Source organism: Halichoerus grypus, chromosome 13, assembly GCF_964656455.1.
Source record: "Halichoerus grypus chromosome 13, mHalGry1.hap1.1, whole genome shotgun sequence".
In the NCBI taxonomy this organism is placed as follows: domain Eukaryota; kingdom Metazoa; phylum Chordata; class Mammalia; order Carnivora; family Phocidae; genus Halichoerus; species Halichoerus grypus.
In genome coordinates this window covers 55,904,976-55,927,965 of record NC_135724.1, presented here as the reverse complement: position 1 = coordinate 55,927,965, position 22,990 = coordinate 55,904,976, and the positions used below count along the sequence as shown (strand labels likewise).

The 22,990-nt window shown below is 39.6% G+C and overlaps 1 protein-coding gene across 3 annotated transcripts in view; it reads left to right on the top strand.

Annotated features, from left to right (window-relative positions):
* LAMA1 (laminin subunit alpha 1) overlaps positions 1–22,990 on the top strand; it is a 161,582-nt gene that overhangs the window by 18,494 nt on the left and 120,098 nt on the right. For all 3 annotated transcript variants that reach the window (XR_013443381.1, XM_078060583.1, XM_036106004.2), the window contains exons 2-3: positions 10,563–10,733; positions 10,927–11,039. Coding sequence is in view for 2 of the 3 variants with exons in the window: in XM_078060583.1 (XP_077916709.1) it covers positions 10,563–10,733; positions 10,927–11,039 (284 nt within the window). In the remaining variant the exon portion in view is untranslated. The remainder of the gene's footprint in view (positions 1–10,562; positions 10,734–10,926; positions 11,040–22,990) is intronic.

Genomic DNA, 22,990 nt, shown 5'->3' with positions numbered 1-22,990 from the left:
GTTACTGTGACAGAGGGAGAACTGAGGGTCTGTAGAAGGATGGAGGCCAAAAGAAGGTAGGATTTAAGGAAGCGAGAAAGGTCAGTTTTGATAAAAGCTCCTGCAAGGTCAAGTAAACTGAAGGTGAATTGCAGGTTGGGTTGGGCAACATGGAAGTTGATGCCCTTGAAAAGGGCATTTTTAGTGACTTAAAGGATCAGAATCCCAGTTGAAGTTGAGTGAAGAGCAAATGTAAGGCAAGGAACTGGAAAGACAATGAATGAAATTCTTATATACACCCTCCACGTAGTAACAGCTTTTTGGGAAAAAAAATAGAGAAATGATTGCATTAAATGTATATATCTATTGAAAGAGGTAGCCTGATTTCAGAAACAAACAATGGTACTGAAACCGAGAAAATACAGTATTATCAATCCCAGTGAGAATGCTACCAAGATAATTTAATTCTGTGTACTTTTGATTGGAGTGTTTACTCTAGTTGTTAAATGTATTTGTTTACGGTTGGTCTCCAAGGTGAGAGATATCTCAAATGATTTCTTTGTTAGCAAGATGTTCATGTAGGAATGTATTGGAATAAAAGGAGCTGTAATCTGGTGGATCCAGCCACCATGGAATGATCGTACTGGTGTTCAGTTACAGGTGGTGACTTGAATGCCGAATGATTTGATCAGAGGTACATGGACACTTGGGAGGACAGTCCTCGATTGAAGCTACTACTAGGCACATGAAGAACTAATGCAAAATGAAAATAGGGAGCCCTCTGTTCAAATTATGAAAACTTTGAGGACAGTTTCAACAGAGCATTAAACCAAGGATGAGGCCACTGGTCTGACACCCTTGAAGTGGCCGTGGGCACATTCTTCAACAGGGATGCCAAAGTTTTAAAGCAGAAGCAAGTAAAATCTATATAATGGAGCACAGGCAGAAGAAAGAGAAAGAAAAAAGTAAGATCTTGAAGGGCTTGTAGAAAAGTTGATAGTTTTTGGAAGTGTTTGGCCAGTTAGAGAAATGTTGAATTAATTGACGTTTTTAGGTATTTAAACAAATGGTATAAGCATTGTACACATTTTACATTGTTTAAGCAAAATATAATATGACTGCATTTTAATTCAACAGGCTGTCAATATTCAACTTAAAGGTCATACTTGCTTTTTTGACTTTCCTTTAAGTTAGTTCACTCCTGTGAGGATGTGGAAGGAGGGAGGAGGGGTAGTGCATTTCCAGGGCAGTGGGAATGATACAAAATTTTCAAAATATGTGCTTATGTTGAGGAGCTTTTGTGTTTGCCTAAATGCAATAATGTTTTCAATAGGTATTTAAATTGTTGCCCTTGGCAACAAAAGAGAAAAATACTTCCTGATGAATGAATTATAGTTTTTGTCTCTGCAACTAAACTTTTATGCTGAATCCAAACCCAGGATGTCATGGAATATAAGCATTAAACAAGCCTTTGTGGGAGGAGTAGGTGGATCCCGACGAGGTGCTGTTTTCTGCTGACAATATTTGTCGCTAGCTGGTTCATTCTGCTTATTCATCTTACAGTGAAAACCTCTGTCTTTGTCAAGGGCACCTTGGGTCCATTGCTATGGAAATGGAACTCGGCAAAACCCTGTGAAGGTCTTTTGCTCACCACCCCCACTGGTTTTCCTGAGATTAAACTTCTCTTCATCTTCCCACATGAGACAAAAAAAAAAAGTCAACTGTGTTAAATGTCAAACTCCTGGGAGTTTGGATTTGACTTTTCCCTTACTGATTATGTGGGATCTTTCTTTCTCTCTCCTTCTCCGCACTCCTCCCCCCCTTTTCCCCCACTGTGCTGGAAAGGGCCTTGGAATCTCTAGAATATCTTAAAGCTTTTCTTTTACTAACAGCCATCAATGATTAAATTGGTTTAGCCCAAAAACCAAGTATTTGCTTTTGAGGGAGGAGGAGTGGTGGGCGGGGAGCCTTTCTCTCCCTGGTGCTGGGCTTCTGCCTTGAGCTAAAAGGGCTCCAAGCTAGAGAGGACCCCAAGTTGTCTGCATTTAAAAACGCTCCCAAGTGTTAGATTTTTGAGAAATGAAATAACTCACTGGTAACTTTTGATTCATTCTCATTGGAAACAAAAGCCCTGTTTAACACTAAGCAAGCAAGCCTTTTGCATATTTCAACATTGGCCTTGATCATATATTATTTAAACATTCTGAGAATGATGGAATTTGCTATACAAAGCAAGTTCACTTACTAGTGATTAAAATGATTTTTAGGTTATGACAAATGACTTGAAATAGGGTTGCTTTAAATGGCGCGCTCCTGTTATGATAACATGGTTGCAGGTTTCTCCCGGGAAAGGAACAGAAGAAGGTTGTCGCAAAGAGCCTCTGTCAATTGCTGGTCAGTCAGAAGTAAAAGTGGGAAAACAGTTTCTTTTGTGCTTATTTTCCACGTACACCTAATTCATAATATGCAGGTATGTTTGTGTTGTTTTCTAGAAGAAAAAAAAAAAAACAACATTTGAGGTAAGATGCATTTTGCCACAACTTGTAAGCAGCCTCCTGAACAAATTTTAGGGACTGGGGATATGCCCCTGTAAGTACATGGTCAGGTCACTCGAGACTGCACCTGAGCAGGACATTAACTCTTGGCTTGGCCGGGGCCCCTCTCACTCACCTTCACGACCCGCCTGGATCAGAAGGTCAGGGCCCTCCTGGCTTTCTTTGTCCAGGGATGAACTAGATTCCTGGAAGCGGAGGTGGGGGGAAAGGAGACCAACAGTCCCCTATGCCATCAGCTCCCGATTCACAATACTTTAGACGGAGCACTTTCTCTTCCTGGGTTCTTGACCTTTTGGTACCAATGGACCCCTTTGGCAAAGCTCACAGACCCATTCGTAGCATGTTTTTAAGTGCATAAAAAATATGTTACAAAGAAAACCGAATATATTAAAATATAGGGCTGCCCCTGCATGGCTAACTCTTCGTTTTTTGTGTAACTATTCAAATGTCACCTCCTCCGAGATGTCTTCCCTTGTCACCTCATAGGACAATGAGAGAAGATTGTGATTTACAAATGGGCACCTAACTTACAGGGATTTATAAGCACACAGTGTTGCAAAGGCAACATCAAAAAGAACAATCAGAGAAGAAGAGAGGGAGGAGGCAGGGCAGGAGGGAAGGGGGTCAAATGTGAATAAAGTGAGCAGTCCTGCTTAGCTTTCTGCTCAGTGAGTCCCTGCCTTGGAGGGTCTGGGTTTCCTCCATGCCTCTTTCCTGATGCACATCACTCTGGGCGGAGGGTGTCTCTTCTGTTGAAAGGTAGATACTTTCCAGACTCAGTGGCCCTTAAATGCAAATGTGCTACTTCATCTAAAATTTAATCAGAGAGACAGAGACTCAAATACATGAAATATAACCATGTAAGTCCAATTATATTTGAGGAAATTGATATTAGTGGTATCCACTTATACTATGAAAGTAATAATAACTGTTTACTGAGCTCTTAATACATTATATTAAGCCTTTTACCCGTTATCTCATGTAATGCTCACAGAAGTGCCTAGGCACTGTTCTCATGGCGTAAATAAGGAGACTAAGAAGTAAAGCCATTCGGCCATGGCCACACAGCTGGCAACTGGTAGACCTATAATGCACATTTACAGCTGTATGGCTCACGTTCTTGCTCCTCACCCAACCCTGCCTTTCTTAAGCAGTGGTGATTGTAGTAGACTTGACATTCTAATAGAATTCATAGAAAACACTTGATTAGAACGTTTATTTCCATCTTAAGCCTGGACATGTACAGGTTCGGCATTAAATATGCCATACATTTTTTAAAGATTTATTTATTTATTTTTAGAGAGAGAGGGGGTGAGAGCACACAGTGGGCGGGGAGGGGCAGAGGGAGAGGGAGAGAATCCTTAAGCAGATTCCCTGCTGAACGTGGAGCCCCCCATGGGGCTCGATCCCAGGACCCTGAGATCATGACCTGAGCTGAAATCAAGAGTTGAGGCTTAACCAAATGAGCCACCTAGGCGTCCCATCCTTATTTATTTATTTATTTATTTATTTATTTATTTATTTATAGAAAGAGAGCAGGGGGAGGGGCAGAGAGAATCTTAAGCAGGCTCCATGCTCAGCTCAGAGCCTGAAACGGGGCTCAATCCCATGACCCCAAGACCATGACCTGAGCCAAAATCAAGAGTCAGACGCTTAACTGCCCCATTAAATATGCCATATTAAATAGAACTTATTGTTTTGGAAGAATCCCAATGATGTATATTTATACACTGGAGAGTAGGCAAGAGTCAAGGAAGTGCTCTTGCCATTGGCATAGATCAGAAGCAAAGCCAACCTCTGAGGGTTCTCTGGCTTCTGATAAATGTATGAAACATCATTTGTTTCTCTTCTGCTCCTCTCAAGAGCCAGAAGCTCTGAGGAGTGACTCCCAAAGAAACAAAAGAATGAAGGAAAGAGGAAAGAAAGGAAAGAAACAAAAGAAAGAGAAAGAAAGAGGGAGGGAGGGAAGGAAGGAAGTTACTTTATATTTCTATGTGGTTCTCTTGGCCAAAAAGATAAAAGAGTTACCAAATTACTTCTCTTTGCCTTTCTGTACATTCCATGGAGAGAAGAGTTTTTCTTACTTCGTTTTCCAAATAGTGGGAGAGAGAATGGTGGACAAATTTACCTGATAGTCTATTAAGGTAAAATTTCAGAATCAAAGTAATTTGGAAAAAAGGGCTCTTAAAAATACTCATTTAATAGTTGAAGAAATAGAGGCTCTGAGAGGTTGATTTGCCTGAAGACATATAGTTAGCGGTGGAACCAGGAGAAGAGTCGAGATTTAGGATCCTGGTTCTGTGCACTTGGTAGTAATCCAGGAGTGAGAGAACAGTCCTTCTTTCATTTATCTTTTCTTCCATTCAGGTTTTATTGGGCATTCACACGAGCCAGGTGCTAACTTAGGGCAAGTAGGATATGGTTCTGCCCCAAAGTAATTCACAGACTGATCAGAGTTGTTTTTATTTTTCGGAGAAGGATACTGAGGGGAGAAAAATGGGAGGGGGCGGGGAGCTGGTATAAATGCAAAGTGCAGATGGGGCATGCTGATTAAGGGCAGGACAAAAGAAGAACATTTATCTTAGCCTGGGATTCAGGAAAGATCAGGGCTTAACTTGAAGGGTGAGTAGGGCATGATAGGTTACATGAAATGTGCAGAGGGAAGGATATTGAAATTGATTTGAAGACCAACCAGGGGAGCCCTGAAAGGATTTTAGACCAGCCTTAGCCTGAGTACACACCCTCATCCCTCTGCCTGGGTTACCTCTAACTGCATGTCTTGTTCCAGACTCTCTCCTCGAATATGTCTTAAAATATTGCTGCATTTTAAATATTATGCTTACTAGAATCTGTGAGTAGATGCTTCTCTTTCCCTTCCGACTGGGAGAGCCCTAGGGTTAGGAACAGCCCAGCTCATTCATCCTGGTGTCTCAGGGAGGTGTCTGGCATAGTGCTTTGCACCGAAAAGATTCTCACTGAAAGTTTATTGAACTTAGTCAAACATTCTCATCTGCTTTTTTGGACTCATGTGGATACATTACTGAGTATGAATTCATGTTATCTTCCTAAAATTCAAGTCATTAAGAACACTTTAATACTATTAACTTAGAATATTAAGTTATTTTATGTTATTATCCTGGAGTAGTGTCAAATGCTTCCAGGGTTTTTCTCTGAATAACGCCATTTGTAGTTGTTAGAGGTGCTGTTTTTATTGTTCGCCCGGGGGAACTACCGTGCTTCAAAGAGTGCTGGCAAACAGGGTAGTTTATTTCTAATACTGGCCTTCTCTAATCAACTTATAGATGTTTAGTTGGGTAAATGGATGAGGTTAGGGAAGTGAGAGGTGGGTAAATGGAGAACAAAATAGATTTGAATGTTTTTTAAAAATCACAAATCTCTTAATTCAGAAATCCGGGCCCTTCTCTGCACACCCATTTACCAAATCCAGCTGAGCTCCTCCCGTTCTCAAGCTTGCATGCCATTTTGAGATGAGCCACCAAGGAGGACGTGCAGTAAGGGATATGGAGCCTAGCTACCTTTTTAAAAAGTATTTTTAATATCTCCTTTGCCCAAGCTCCCTGAGTGTTTCACTTTTCTTGACCCATGTTAGACTTTGGCTAAGTCTGGAACATCCTCCGTGGCTCCCTAATTTTAACTACATTAGTTGGTTGCAATTGATAGATCTGTGGCCTCATTTCTACAAAGAGCACACCCAGCATCGTCAGGACTTGACATGCCAACATATGTATTTAACTATTGCCATGGAAGGGTATGATGTATGACTGTGTAATATTTCTAATAAATATATTTTGTTTTGGTCTGATTGTGAAAAAAAAATTTTTTTTTCCAGATTTCTCCATGATTGAATAAGTGACTTTGATTCCTTTTCAAAATAAAACCTCCTGACAGCAGAAGCCACTTTGATTATTCAACCCTATAGAGTAGTTATCATTTTTTTAAATTCTATTCAGGGGAATAAAATGATCTGAAAATATTGCCACAGATCCCTTAGCTAAGAATTGCAAATCATTTTCTTTTCAGAATATCACATTGACTTTGAGTATGGATTACTATAACATTATATACTAACATTTTATAAAACGCAAATTTTTTTTCCCCCAAAACAGAAAAAAAAAAAAAAACCTCATTAGAAGAACTCATGCTTTTCTTACACACAAATTTACGGCTCTTGACCATTGACCCCGAATCATTTGAGAAATATTAATGAAAAAGTTGTTGCAATTGGCTTTAGGGCTAGTCCACATTTTAGATACTCCAGTTTTAAGGCAGCAAAAATATTTTCTGCTGAGAAAAAAAAATTATCTAGAGCCCTCTAAAAATGAATTCTTGAACAATCTGGAAGTCTCTCGGATGAAAACTTTGGGAATTATGTGTAGTAGCATTGTTGGCTGCCAGCTTTGTGGCAGTTTTTCATCTCATATTAAGAAGGGAATTTCCAGTAGATTAACATGGTCCTGAAACGCATTTAAGAAGGCCAAATGTACTCAGGCTGTGAAGAAAGGGGATTAAAAAAAAAACTACTGGTGAATGAGAAGGAATTTATTTCATGCTCAATGGAGTTTGGCCTCATGAAGTCTTTAGCTACTGGCTAAATACGCGCCTGGAGAAATGATTCCATTGTGGGTCCTGAGTGAGGGAAAAACACAGATTAGTATTACAGTAATCACTGACTTCAGTAAATAATATCTCTCAACAAAAGTGTATAGTCTGATTTACTAAGCGCACGGCCAGGCAGTGGGAAAACTGTGCCACATATGTATCCTGATGGAGCCCTCATTCTGCCTTTGATTTTTATGCATAAAATCAAACGTTTGTTCTTGCTGGGTTCTTGATCCTGATCCTTTCTTACCCTTTGATTTCCTATCCCTCCTCCAACTTGAAGCTCCCTTTATTGAAATATTTCAGGGGTCTTTGAAATGATTCAGCAACCTGAGGGGCTTTTTTTAAAAAAATTATTTTTAACACCTGCTTTTTTTCTGGTGTGCCTTTCTACCTTTCTTTCATCTTCTAACAGATATGGTCCATATGCAACAGGGAATTGTGATTATTCTATAACTGTGAAGTGAGAGTAAATGTATTATGTAAGGAAGAATGTTTAGTGAATAGTTTTTTTCAAACACTGGCTTATCTGAGAAGAAAGATTCGGTTTTAGTGAAAGACAACCAGGATATTTTTATGACATTAGCTATTTAAAGGTTTTCCTACTCAGCCATGCTAATGAAGGAATTTATTTTTCTTTTTATTAAAAGTATATTTAAGATACCAGCAAGGTAAGGAAATATAGGAGTTCTTTAAAGCCTATCTAGTACAAAGATCTACCTGATGCTGATTACTATAATTGAGATATTATTCAACCAAATTATGTTAGGTTTATGTTGAGTTTTGAGCTTCTTTTTCTCAGTGACTCAGGGTAGAGACTTCTGAGTACAGAGAGCAGGCGCCTTCACCACTCCCAGTTGCCCCCAGTAACTCAAGACCACCGAGGTTCTCCAGAGTGGGAAGGACCCCTGGGCAGGAAGCGGGGAGTTGCCTTGATGGGGAGCAACTGCAGGGGGAGAGTAAAGAAGAAGTGGGAACATTTGTTGGGTTACCATGTAAAGTATTTGTTGAAAGAGAAATGCTTTGCTAAATCAATTCCCGTGACCTTGGTTTCTTTTTCTTGCTTGACTAATCTGTGCAAAGGGAATGGATAGAGTTGGTTGTACTAAAATTTAAATACATACATGTGCTAGAGAGCCAGAAAAACATCATTTTAGCTATAGGGATAAAACACCAAAGTTTAAACCCATACTGTATTTTAAATGATTGGCTCATAAGACACATTCGAACCAGGTTACTAGAATAGTGTGATCCCAAAAGATGGAGAAAATTAGTATTTACCTCAGTACCAAACAGAATAAATATCAGCTCCTCCTGCCATCTAAGTACCACTCCCAAGAATTACATGTCACTTTAGGAACTAGATTGGTATAGAAAATATAAGTGTCTAACTACTGATTGATAAAAATAATCCTTTAGGGAAATACATAATTACACATAATGATTCATCTCTCTCTTCATAAAGCCTTTTTAATTAAAAAAGAAGTCCCTTTAAAGGAATATGATAAAAGTAACCAACTTTAAGTTCAAAGTGAAAATATATATAATATATTAAATATTGTATATGATGTTAAGTGTGCTGTGTTTCACAGTTAGGAATAATGCTCTAGAACACAAATATTCAATAACTATTTTCTATTGAGAGGCTAAGGGTCATTCTCCTAGGATAGAACACTACTAATAGGTGGTTCTATTTTATGTGGAAAGTGTTTGGAAAACTACCTAAAATGTTGTTTTTTAAATAGATACATAGGAAGTTTTTTTAAATGCAGTAAAATAACATTACACAAATAATCATTTTTATTTTGTAATTTCAATTATTAAAATATTTGTAATGGAAAAGATCATTGAAAACATTAAACAGTACCTAAAAAATAAAAATTGACATGAATTCCTTCTATATTACTAAGATTACATTGTGCTTTTTCAGATTTCACTGGAAAAGAAATATTGCAGAGATACTATTGACTCTATGTTCTTTATAAAGAAAAGATTATCTTCTGTGATCTTAGAAGATCAAATTCGAGTCAATTAGAGAAACCCCACTTAGCTAACACCCCCCCACCTTTCAATGCTCTCTCTCAGTCCACAATGTCCATTTAGGTAGAATCCTTCTCCAGTGTCATGTACACCATCATTTCTAGATTTTATGGAACCGTCACAGCTATTATCTTCTTTTACCAAGATAAAGCCAAGTTCTAAAGAACCTAAAGGAGTTATGCTTCTCACAGTCATCCAAAAATTGTTTTCTGAATAGTTTGGACCGGTTGCTTAAAGATAAAAATCACTCGAGACAAAAAGGAATGTACAAAGGCAAAGATTAATACTGAATTGAAGAGAATTTTGAAACCTAGATTATTGTGTTCTAAAGTTTTATTCACCAACAAAAACAGGCAGTAAAGAAAGAGGAGAGGGAGGAAAAAAATCCTAATTATAGGAAAGACCTTGTGAGTCCTAGCAGGAGCAACTGGAACAAAGCGAGCAGAGAATGGATGCCTTTCTTTTAAGTGAAAGGTGTTTGAATTTCATTGGCAGATACATGCATTGGATCATTTGAAACTTGTCTTAAAACCTATGTTCCCAACATTTTTTTTTATTTTAAAGATTTTTATTTATTTATTTGAGAGAGAGAGAGAGAGCATGAGTGGGGTGAGGAGCAGAAGGAGAGGGAGAAACAGGCTCCCCACTGAGCAGGGAGCCCGATGCGGAGCTCGATCCCAGGACCCTGAGATCATGACCTGAGCCGAAGTCAGACCTTAACCAACTGAGCCACCCAGGCGCCACCCACAACATTTTATTATGAAGATTTTTCAATCAGAAAAGTGGAAAGAATTGTACAATGAACATCTCTCCTCCCAACCCTACAATGAACATTTTATTCTTCCTCTATCACCTATGTATCCATGTTCCATAGCTATCCATCAACCTGGCTTATTTTTTGATGCATTTCAAAGTGAGTTTAGACATCAGTGTGCTTTGCTTCTAAACTTTTAAGCATTTATGTATTTATTTATAATTCTTTTTTGTTTTCGAGTTAAGATGCACATACAGTGAAATACTCAAATCTACCCAAATTGTAGACTTGTGCCTTCTATGATTTTTCATAACAGCACGTCAGTGTAATCCAAACCTTCATTGAGCCATAGAATGTAACATCACCCCAAAAAGTCCCCTTGTGTCCCCTCACAGGCAATCCCCACCCCCTGAAACCATTGTTCTGAGTATTTCCTGGTAGATGGGTTTTGCTTGTCCTAGAGTTTCATAGACATGAAACCGCTATATGAGCTGCTTCTGTGTAAGACGCCCTTCACTCAGCGCATAGACTTAAAAATCTTTTTGATTCACCTGCAAAGGGAGATTCTCTTGATTCCAAGTGGCTGAGCTGATCTGGTGAATCCTGACTTTCAGGGCTGTTTCCTGCCATCCTCAATCTTGCCAGCAACGCACACATCAGCACCAACGCGACCTGTGGGGAGCAAGGGCCCGAGATGTCCTGCAAGCTTGTGGAGCACGTGCCTGGTCGCCCCGTGCGCAATGCCCAGTGCCGGATCTGTGATGCCAACAGCGCCAACCCCAAAGGCAAGTGTCGCTCCCATTCCAAAGGACCCTTGGGAATTGATACTTCTTGAAATGATGACTAAAGACTTCTATTAGGAGTCATGAAGTTTGTGTTCACCTTCCCTGCTCTTCATTGCCACTAGCCTTGCAGTTGGGAAGTCAAAAACTTGAAACCAAGAGCTAAGAGAAACCCATGTATGTTTTCTTTTCACAGAACGCCATCCAATATCAAATGCAATCGATGGGACCAATAACTGGTGGCAAAGTCCCAGTATTCAAAACGGGAGAGAATATCACTGGGTCACAATCACTCTGGACCTAAGACAGGTAGGTCAGGCCAGAACCATTGAAGAATGTCTCTGGGTTGCTGAATTGTACACTCTTGTGATGACCTTCAGGAAAGTCTGGCTTGTTTCTAAACATGTTTCCATTCTGTTCAGACTGTTTTTCCACCAGGTAAATTCAAGTGATGCACAGAAGTAGTCCATGGTATCAGTTCTTGTCACATTTATCATTCCCAGGTATCTGTGAGGAGATGAGTGGCATTGTTTGCATGTGGTTTGATGTTCTGGGAAGCTGTCAGCAGAGCATGCTCAGCGGTTCAGGATTCTCTGTCAGGCTGTGTGTCACATGTCGTCAGATACCCCAGGGGAGGGGGACCACACACGAAATTCCTTTTGAGGTTATTGTCTTGCTGTTATCACTGTACAAAGTTATTGCAGAAGGGTTGTATATAGGTAATAAGGCTAGGAAATAAAGGGATAACGTCAAGCCTGTTGGCCATGCTTCTGCCCTGTCGTGGCGTCTGTGAGGCCAAGAATAAAGCTGGAATGTTCCAGTACTTCTGTGAGCAAGCCTTCAGTAGCAGCTGGCAAAGGCAAGGTATAACTGGCTCCAGCCATACCGGTATCCTCTTGCTTTGCTTCCAGATCACATAGGAGAATGGAGAAAAATATGATCTGGGTCCCCATGGTCCCAATACTTCTGGGAAAGGGAAGTAAAAGGAAAGAAATCTGAGTGGATGGAATGAAAAGAGAGGTGGCAGGTATTTGGGAGCTATTGTCAACATTTCTCATTTGAGTTCTCCAGAAAAGCCATTGCATGACCTTCTTATTTATTTCCATTCAATTTCTCTTACATTCGAACTTATCAATATCATGCTAAATATAAGCTTAAAGAGACAAATAGTTGAAATATGCCCTGTAGGATTGAAATAGGAATTGTGAAAATTTAATGGCAAATAATTAAAATTCTTTGGATAAGCGATAGTTTTAAAAATGTGAAGGATTTTAAGTAGAAGAAAGAGCAATACTGTGTATATTCACATAAAAGAAACTTTGGATCTCTAATAATAACAGTAAACCAGGTAGCAGAATGCGAAGCTCAGGAGATTTTTCCCCATGTTTAGGTTCATAGTATTTATTTAAGTAAAATAACATTTTTCAATGTTTTCAGCCATATGTCTTGACGTAATAGGTCATATCTTCATATTTTTAAATCTCCCTAAAGAAAAAGAGAAAAGGGGGCGCCTGGGTGGCTCAGTCGTTGAGCATCTGCCTTCGGCTCGGGTCGTGATCCCAGGATCCTGGGATCAAGCCCCGCATTGGGCTCCCTGCTCAGTGGGAGGCCTGCTTCTCCCTCTCCCACTCCCCCTGCTTGTGTTCCCTCTCTCACTGTGTCTCTCTCTGTCAAATAAATAAATAAAATCTTTAAAAAAAAAAAAAAAGAAAAAGAGAAAAGAGCCCCCCTTTTGGCCTGGCCTTTGTTTTTATTTCAATGGTGAGAATGTGTCTGCTGGAGATTTTGGTTTTCCCATCACTTTTTCTATTTATTTTCTTTTTTTAAGGGAAAAAAATATAGCCATTTTCACTATCAGGAATGTGGTATTATATGAGTTTAGAGCCAAACTACCAGCTGGACATTTTCCATATAGATTTCAGATTCATGTTAGGCTACCATTTATCTTGCAGGGTGTCACGTTTGACTTCACTCTGAAGGGAAAGAACTCTTTTGCTTTAGGTTGAGTTGAGCCAGCTTGAGGAGTTCCAGGGGCATGTCAGTTTTAGGTCTTTAAGGCATATTTCAAAAGTAGGCATGTAATGCATAGTTAAAGACCTCTAGCATTTTTAGATATGCTTCCAAATTAAGATAATATAAACTAATTTGTAGTCCGAAATGTCTTTACTTTTTATATGGTGTAAAATTTTTGTCATGCTTTCAGTTTCTAAAAAAAGTGCATTATGCTTATATCTGAGCAAATCTCTCAGATTTGTTTATTTATTGAGCCTTTCTATTACGGACATTTTTTAATATGTAGAAAGCAAATTCCAGTGGGCATGCATATACCCACCCCTGAGATTCAGAGATTGTTAAGCATTTTGCAATGTTGGTTTCATCTTCCCAAAGTTTCCAGGTGAATGGCAGTCATTGTGATATTGTACCAATACAGTATGTTTTGTATCTTCAAAAAATAGAGATTTGTCCTGAATAGGTGCCATGCCATTAGCAGCCCCGACAAAATTAACAGCAATTTCCTAATAACTATTTCACCATCTGTATCGAATTTTCCCAGTTTATCCACCAATGTCTTCTGTAGCTTTTTTTCTTTTTTAAACCAGGATCCATAAAAACCTGATCGTTAGACTTCTTAAATCTCTCCTAATTTGAATTGCTCTCTACTTTAAGAATATTGACTTTTTAAATAGACTAGGCCACTTGTCTTATAGAATATCCCATGATCTAGATTTGTTGGATTGTTTCACTGTGGTCTTGTTAACATGTTCTTTTATGCACTCTATTTCCTATAACCTAAACTCAGCTCTAAAGACTTCGTTCAATTCCAGTTAAATAATTTTGGCCAGAACACATGATCTGCAATCCTGGCTACTTCTGTTGCTCCCAAGGCTGGTTGTCCCACTAGTGAGGAGGCTAATCCGTTAGGTATCGTCGGTCAATCTCTCCCTTGTAAAGTTATCTCGCCTTTCCCCCCACATTTCACCCTTGTTTCCTGGGTCTTATCGACACTCAGATCTAGAGCTTGGCTACACATTCCGATGACTTTTTTCCCTTGTCAGAATCTGTGTGTTTCCCTGTCAAGCCAGCCATTATCCAGCTCCTCGTTAATTTCTAGATAATACACTCCCTGAGAGCAGGGACCCCAGCTGTATTCTTCTTCTTCCTCCTCTTCTTCTCTTTCACTTTCCTTGCCAGTTAACATTCACTGGAGCTTGCCTTATTCACTCTTGCACACCCAGGCCTTGGCAGAGTTGAGGCTCTGACTGAATCCATGCTTTGTTCCTAAACATTCCCCTTCGCTTTTTTGTTCACATTCTGATTAAAAGATGATAGTCAGCAAACAAGCCTTTTGACTGCTTTGTTTCACTTCAGTAAAAATGTAAATTCTGTAGTATGGATTTCTAAAGTATAATTGTAGACAGACCTTAGTATCGTCAGGAGTCATAACAACGTCATATTGTAAATGTGTTCATGTAACTTAATAAATATGTCAGCTCCTGAGGTTTTACGACCAAATTACCAGCTTCATTCTGTGTTGGCAAAAGCTAAAGATTTCGATCCCTCTCTTGATTCTCTAGTTGATGACCCTGCTGAAATTCTGCCATTTGTAGCCTCCGTGTTTCGTGTTTGGTTACATGAAAGATAAATTAAAGAAATGAGAAAAAGTGGTGTTATCAGAAAGTCCACAAATGTTGTCTAGTTTGCAGAAGGTTTTAGCAGCGCAGTGTTTGCTTTAGTAACACATTACCAGGGGGATGATTAGATTCATTTTTCACTTCTTTAAAAAAATGCCTGCTATTCATTCTGGCATTGATTCACAAAATTTTTGAATTTATACTGTTAGATATTTAGCAATATCTCACTTTAAAAAATATTGCATGGGAATTAAATGAGTGTGGTATTTTTGTTTTAAGAAAAATAAGACTTAAGAGTCATCCTAACACTTGTAACGCTAACACGTTATGTGGGTAGTCTACGTAACAAACTGCTGCTCACTGTCCCATGAGCTAGGAGCTTGCTGTGCAGCACTACACCCTGGAAGTGAGTGAGGGATCTTTCGTGACAACTTAAAATTTTAAAGAAATCATTCTGAGTGAGGGATAGCATGCACATTTGATGGATCTTGACTTTAGTGATTGTCACCATTCTTTTAGTCCCTGCTAATTATATGAAAATGTACTCCTTATGATAGAGGTTCTCAATAGAAGAACCTAAGGATTTCCAGTTTGAGGCACAGGACTTTCAAAGTTAAGACACCAGGCAGAATCTTTAATCATTAGGGAAATTTGAAAATCAAAACCACAGGGCGATACCACTTCACACCCATTAACATGGCTATTACTAAAACAAAAACTAAACAAAAAAAACGGCAAATAACAAGGTTGGTAAGGGTATGGAGAAATTGAAATCATTGTGCCTCGCTGGTGGGAACGTAAAATGGTACAGTCCTGTGGAAAGCAGTATGGTGGTTCCTCAAGAAGTTAAACCGAGAGTTTCCACATGATCCAGCAATGCCACTTCTAGCTATATATCCCCCAAAGGAACCAAAAGCAGGAATTCAAGGAGATCTCTGCACACCCATGTTCAGAGCAGCATTATTCACAGTAGCCAAAAGATGGAAGCAACCCGTGTCTGCTAATAGTGAATGGATAGAGTGCCTCGGTGGCTCAGTTGGTTAAGCGACTGTCTTCAGCTCAGGTCATGATCCTGGAGTCCCAGGATCGAGTCCCGCATCGGGCTCCCTGCTCGGCAGGGAGTCTGCTTCTCCCTCTGATGCTCCCCCCTCTCATGCTCTCTCTCTCATACTATCTGTCAAATAAATAAAATCTTTAAAAAAAAATAGTGAATGGATAAACGAAGGATGGTACATAAATAGAATGGAAGATAATCCTGCCTTCAAAAGAAAGCAAATTCTGACACCTGTAACAACACGGACGAACCTTGAAAACATGCTACTTGAAATAAACCAAACACAGAAGGACAAATACTGCATGATTCCACTTACATGAAGTACCTAGAATAGTCCTGTCTAAAGAGACAGAAAGTAGAATGTTGGTTGCCAGGGCTGAGGGGAGGAGGGAACGAGAAGTTCGTGCTTAATGGGGACAGAGCTTCAGTTTGGGAAGATGAAAAAGTTCTTGAGGCAGATGGTGGTGATGCTTGCACAACAGTGTGAATGGACTTAATGCCACTGAACTGCGCACTTAGAATGGCGAAAATGGTCATTTTTGATGTTTATGTACATTTTACCACAATTTTTAAAAGTTGGCTACTGTGACATACATGCTGTTTTATATCAGCCCAGATCCATCCACTCAGGAAAACAGAAGCCACAGCAATTATTTAGAGGGATGGATCTAGCATGAGGAACAGGTTAAATGGTGGTGGAGAACAGGGGAAGGGAGTACCAAGAGAACTCAGGTGGGACACCTGGGTGGCTCAGTCGGTTAAGCATCTGCTTTTGGCTCAGGTCATGATCCCAGGGTCCTGGGATGGAGTCAGGCATTGGGCCCATTGCTCAGCAGGGAGCCTGCTTCTCCCTCTCCCTCTGCTGCTCCCCCTGCTTGTGCTCTCTCACTCTCTCTCTCTCTGACAAAAAAAAAAAAAAAATCTTTTAAGAAAAAGAGAACTCAGGGATGCTGACACTGAGGGAGAACCTCGGGACGTGCTGGGTTATTTGCACCCGGAGGCTTGGAGGAGGCTGCCTCATCTCCCTGCCTCCCTCCTCCAGCCTTCCAGCCTCCTGCTAGTGCCTCCACTCAAAGCCCCACAAAGCAGAGTATAGAAAGGTGGGTTTGCAGTTGCTCCTCAACAAGCACAAATACTGTCTTCTCAGTAGGTGATCCCGTTGTCAGTGCGACCATGTAAACACAGAGACGTGCCCTTGAAATCCTGGAACAGAATTGTCTTATACCGCGGTTGGCCAGATCCTGAATATGCTTATAGTAAGCTTTTAGATCAACTTTGGAATGAAGATGCAAAATTTAGAATTTTCAATTTGAAACCATGGACTGCCTTCTGATAACATCGACAGACTAGGTGTGTCCTTAGATCTTGACTGAGAGACCATCTAGGGTGACACCTTGGTGCTGTGACTTTAAGAAGTACAGTGGTGGAGGAAAAGGGGAGGCAGTTCTGTTTATTTATGTATGTATTTATTGTTACTTTTTTATTGTGTGGCGTGGTGGAGATATATAAAATGTAGTTGGGTGATATGCTTTCATAATTTATAAAGTAGAAGGCCATAGCATTAAGAATGAAGGATGTTCCTAGTCAAGCCCCTGACAAATTCCACACACTAAATAAATGTGAACTCCCTATCCCTCTGTCATATTTATGTCATATATCCACAAATGACTTTGAAGTCCCAAAGATCTTTAGATATCACCAAGGGAAACTTTAACCAAGACCTTGATATAATCTAATTGGAGTTAGCTAGTAAGATTAGGTTAAGGGATGCAATTAAGTAGATGTTGAAAAATAAATTCATAAGTCAATAATTCTATTTTTTTTTTTTCTGGCTAGGAAAGTAATATGGGCTCATGGTAGAAAAATTAGAAGGATCAGGTAAATGTAAAGAGGTGGCAAAACTTACAATCACTTCACTCCGAAGCAACCATGAAATTATGAGCATATTGCTTTTAGACTTTTGTATGCATTTCTGTGTACTTAATAATGCTGCAATAATGCTATCATGTATTACATATTTATTATGGGTGTTACATCATCAAATCCTCATATGCTATGAGTTTGGTCCTATTATTATCTCCTTTTGACAAATGACAAAACCGAGACTCAGGGAATTCAGGTAACTCGCTCAAGGGTAGGACTCCCTGAGGTTCAAGAGCCTGGGCTCTGTCTGCATCACTGGGCAATCCCATCCCTTCAGCTGAGATTTTTGACGTATATGGTAGTGTCCTGATATTTTATTTAACTTTGTAGCATGAGTGTTTCCAAACGTGACTAAAACTCACTATTATATAATTTTTAAAGTTGCAGTAATATTCTTCTACACGGCCTACCCATCACTTGCAAAGAATTTCCATGCCTGACACCTTAGTTGTCTTCTGTTATGGGTAATAACTTGAGCTTTCAGTAAAAAGGGATTGATCTCATATGTGTGCCAATGAAGTAATGCAGTGAATGCATATCAGTTTCAAGGTTCCTACTACAAGTTTGTGTTTAGTTTTATTTTGATTTTCCCATTAAAAAGGAACATTTATCACCTGTATGTGTATGGAATCTATACATATACTTCATATATGAACATGTATATATAATGTGTATGTATAGGACTTACATAGTTGACCTTTGGACAACATGGGGCTTAGGGGTACTTATCACCTATGCAGTTGAAAATTTGTGTATAATTTTTGACCCCCCAAAACTCAACTAACAACGTGCTGTTTACTGGAAGCCTTATAGTCAATTAGCACATATTTTTTTATGTTACATGTATTATATACATATTATATACATGTAAATATATAATATATATTATATATATAATATAGTTTATGTTACATGTATTATATATACAAACCTCTATATACTGTATTCTTACATCAAATAAGCTAGAGAAAAAGAAAATATTATTAAGAAAATCAAAAGGAAGGAGCACCTGGGTGGCTCAGTCGGTTAAGTGTCTGCCTTCAGCTCAGGTCATGATCCCAGGGTCCTGAGATTGAGCCCCACATCAGGCTCTCTGTTAAGCCGGGAGCCTGCTTCTCCCTCTGCCTCTGCCCGCCACTCCCCCTGCTTGTGCCCTCTCTCCCTGTCAAATAAATAAATAAAATCTTTTTAAAAAACAAAAAGAAAATCATAAGGAAGAGAAAATATATTTACAGTACTGTACTGTATTGCAAAAAAAATCCATGTATAAGTGGACCCATGCAAGTCAAACCCATGTTATTTGAGGGTCAACTGTATGTAGTATATAGATTATATACAGTATATATATATAATGTATATATAATGTATGCATGTAATATATAGAATTTAATATTATAGAATTTAGAATAATATAGAATTTAGTAAGATAGTGTTGTAGCATTATATATAGTAGGTATAGAATCTATATATAGCATATTGAATCTATGTATGTGAAAATACAATCTATATATTGTATATTCATATACAATGAACACATATAGGAATCTCTCTCTATATATATACACATATATACACAAGTACATAAGTATAGGCTGTAGACTACACAGCAGTTTTTTCCTCATCCATATGATTTTATCTGCTCTCCCCAGCAATCCTGGAATACAGATGTTCTCCTCTTCAGAGGTAAGCACATTGCAGCACAGGGTGGATGAGTGACTTGCCCAGGGTTCATGGGGCTCAATGTGCTGAAGCTGGCATTGGAAACCAGCACTTCTGGTTCCTTCCACACTATGCTACACCGTCTCACCTCTCTTGTTCTTGGTCTCTATTGGTGTTGTCCTCTGCATTATGCGGAGACTGGCCGGATCTCTTACAGTTTCCTCCTGATTTAGGATAGTTCACATTCTTCCTAATCCCTCCCCCTGTTCTCTTTACTCACGTTGCTGCTAGGCGGGCCCTTTCCCTGCGGTGACTGGTAGACTTGGGTGCTATCTACCGTGTGCTTTTTGGCCAAGAAGATGGAAAATGAATCCATGTTTTGTATTCTCCTTTGAAAATGTTGAAACCTGGGCAAACAGTTTCTCTGGGGGTGGTCAGATTTGTGAGTAAAAATTGGTAATGTTCCTTTAGAAGATAAAATATGTTTTGTAAAAAAGGAAATGTTTCTTATGGCACTGAAAATAAAGCTGCCTTTTGAAGCAGTGCTTTATTTTCTGTGTAGGTTTAATTAGGAAGTAGCACTTTGTTGTGGGAACATAATCACAGAAGGGCCTTTGTTTTATACAAAACTTGAGACAATAGCTGCTTGTTTGCTGGGTTTTCTAAAACCTCATTAATTTGGATATCTGCTGTTTTTTCCCTAAAATTTCTGAAAAGTGGACCAGAACAAGATTGAGATTTATTATTGTATCATCCAAATAGAAAGTGTTTGCTAAGCACATTGACAGGGTAAGTAAGAAAAGAATAGGCAGATTTCACAGTCTTAAGACAGAAAATCTTGAAAGATTTTTAGAACAAGAATTGCATGTAAATTGGAGCTTCTCATTATAAGTGAGTCTTGGCTGTTCATTAAAAGAGGTCAGGCAGAGACCCTTCTTGGAAACTGTGGTAGGAATTACTGTTACTGTTTCCTTGTATGTATTCAAAGTGATTCATTCTGTTTCAGTTTTCTGTCACTTTATACTGGTCTCAACCAATTTCAGATATTAAGTTTTTCTTGAATTTGTTTGGCAAAAAGAATAGATTGGAAGAAATCTTAAGCTGTTCATTGTGATTTGGAAGTAAGCCACGCTAAATTCTTGTCCTTCAGACATTTTTATCTTTTTCGTCCTGTTCTCTGCAAAGCTGCTATTCTCATAGATATGTCTTTCTTTTGTTTTCACACTTTTATCTCATTCTGTTGTTTCATACACAACTTCTCCAGTTATCTATTGCATATCTATTGTGTAAGAAATCACAGCAAACCTCTAAAACAACAGCATTCATTTTATATCTATCCCGGTTTCGATGGGCCAGAATTTCAGGAGGGGTTTGATTGAGTGATGCCTAAGGTTGCAGTCCATGGGGGTTGGAGGTGGGGCAGCCGGGGAAGGAATCCCGGGTAGCTAGGGAGGGTGCTGGGTAGCTGGGGAAGGAAGTCTGGGCAGCTAAGGAGGGTGCTGGGCAGTTGGGTAGGGGGCATCTGGGCAGCTGGGGAGAGGGTACTGAGGCAGCCAGGGGCTGGCCTTATCATGTGGCCTCAAGAATTCTCTGGATGGTCTCTCCACGTGGGCTGGTGTGGGCTTCCTCATAGCATGGCAGCCTTAAGGCAGAGTGCCTATATGGCAGTTCAAAGCTCCAGCACAGGTGTTCCAGAGGAAGTGGCAGAAGCTATGTCCCCATGTAGACCTGGCCTCCGAGTCATGCAGCATCGCTTCCCTGTGCTCTATGGGTCACTGAGTCACTGAGGTCAGCAGTGATTCAAGTAAAGGAAACGGGAAGCAACTGTGGCCTGTCAGGAGGGGAGGGGTAAACAATTGGACACCTGTTGTAAAATCACTGCCTCATCCTTCTGAAAACGGCTCTCTGAGGGGCTTCTCCTGCCAGCCTCCCGCAGCTTAGCCTTAGGTGCCGCACCTTTATCTTTAGGAATCCTAAAGAGCTAGAGGATCAAATGGGGATACAAATATTGTACCTTAAATTGTCCGATGTTCGTGACATGTGAGCTGAATAAATTCAAATAACTGAGGCCAGGCTTCAAGAACTATGTGGAGTTTTGTTTCTTGGCAAGATTTACTTTTAAGCTTTAAATGATAAAGCTTACTATCAATAGTTTGCCCAACAGTCAAGCATAAACATTTTTCCAGTTAGCATAGTTTCGTGTTCCATCCCCCTTCCCCTTTTTCTGTTTTAAATGTCAGAGTACCGGCCTTATGATGACGGTGTACGTCTCACTCAGCAGGGCCCCTTAGACTGGGCCTTGCGAAGGATTCTGGGAAATCAGCGAAGATAGTCTCAAGACTCTGTCAAAATATACTTTTCTTGTCCCCAACTGTTTTGTCTTCAAAATAAAATTGTCTTGTATATGTATGGAAAGAAAGGAAAGTCTGTTCTGAAATCATTATTTCTTTCTGTTATATTGAAGCTAAAAAGAGATCAGTTTTCATTCCTGAAGAAATATTTCTTTGAAAAATACAGTGCAGTTGGAATCCATTGTAGCATTTGCTTTTTGCTTAACATTCTGCTCAAATTGCAACATCTTTATCTCTAGAAAGTTGTAACAAATAAAAAAGCAAAGTAGCTCATGAATACCTCAGCTATACCTCAAAATAGCTCTTGTGTTTTTTAGGTCTTCAATTGGCCTTTTCTCTATGCAGAAATGTCCTTTATTTTGATATAGAAGCAGAGATTTTTTAAATACAGGAAAAACAAGAAAAAAAGTTTTTATTTAAAAAAAAAAAATTTTTTTTTAAAAGTAGACTCCACACCCAGCGTGGAGCCCAATGTGAGGCTTGAACTCACAACCCCAAGATTAAGACCTGAGCTGAGATCAAGAGTCAGACGCCCAACTAACTGAGCCACCCAGGCGCCCCATAAGAGAAAAAAGTTTTTTAGAAAAACCATTTGTGATTCTAATTACCAGGAATTACCTTTTGACCTATTCTATCATATCTGAGAACACTGTATATATTTAATAATTCATATCTCTGCTTATTGGGCACCAGGGTCTCAGGATTCCTTGATGAACAACACAATGATGACATCTGGGGAAAGCTCTTAGCCCGGAAAAGTGTACATCAAACAGTAGCTTCCTTATATATGTTGGTTATTATCACTGCCGCTTCAATTGTTATGTAAGGCTGAGCCTGGCCCTCCGGCTTTCAGGTCTAGTGGGGGAAATAGGCAAGTAAGCAGACCTCTTTGGTCCAGTGGTGTAGGTTGTGCAGGGGTTAAGGATGCTTGGAGAACACATAGGAAGGGCAGCTTAGGGAAATCAGGGAGACAACCCGAAGGGAGTGAAGGAAGGGAGCAGGCGATGAGGAAAGGTACATAGCAGAGCAGCTGAGGAAAGGTGTGTTTATGGAGCTAAAATAGTACATCCAGTCCTATAATAAATGTCTTCTTTCCTTTTTCCTGTTGATTGAGATACAGCTTACACACCATGAAATGCACCCATCGTAAGGGTATAGTTGGATGGGTTTTGACACATATAGACACATGGGTAAGGCACAGCCTTACCGAGATACAGACCAGTTCCAGAACCTCCCCTGTGCCTTTCCCAGTCAGCCCTCCACCAGCCCTCCACCTCCTGCCACCAGAGGAAACACTGTCCTGAATGTTTCTCACTTGAGATTAGCTTGGCCTGTTACATAGTATATAAAGGGGGGTAAACGGTGTGTTGTTTTGTGTCTGGCTTCTTTTAGCCTGGCAGCTGTGCAATTCAGCCGCTGCTGCTTGTATGAGTGGTTTGGTCTTTGATTTCTGGGTGTTTTATTTCACGAATGTACCAACACTTATTTATCCATCATCTCGTTATGTTGTTTGGGTTGTTCCAGTTCTTTTTCTCAATGCCTATTTTATTTAATTTATTGAGATGTAATGAGAGATAACATTGTGTAAGTTTGAGATGCACGACTTGTTGGTTTGAGACATTTATGTATTGCGATATGATT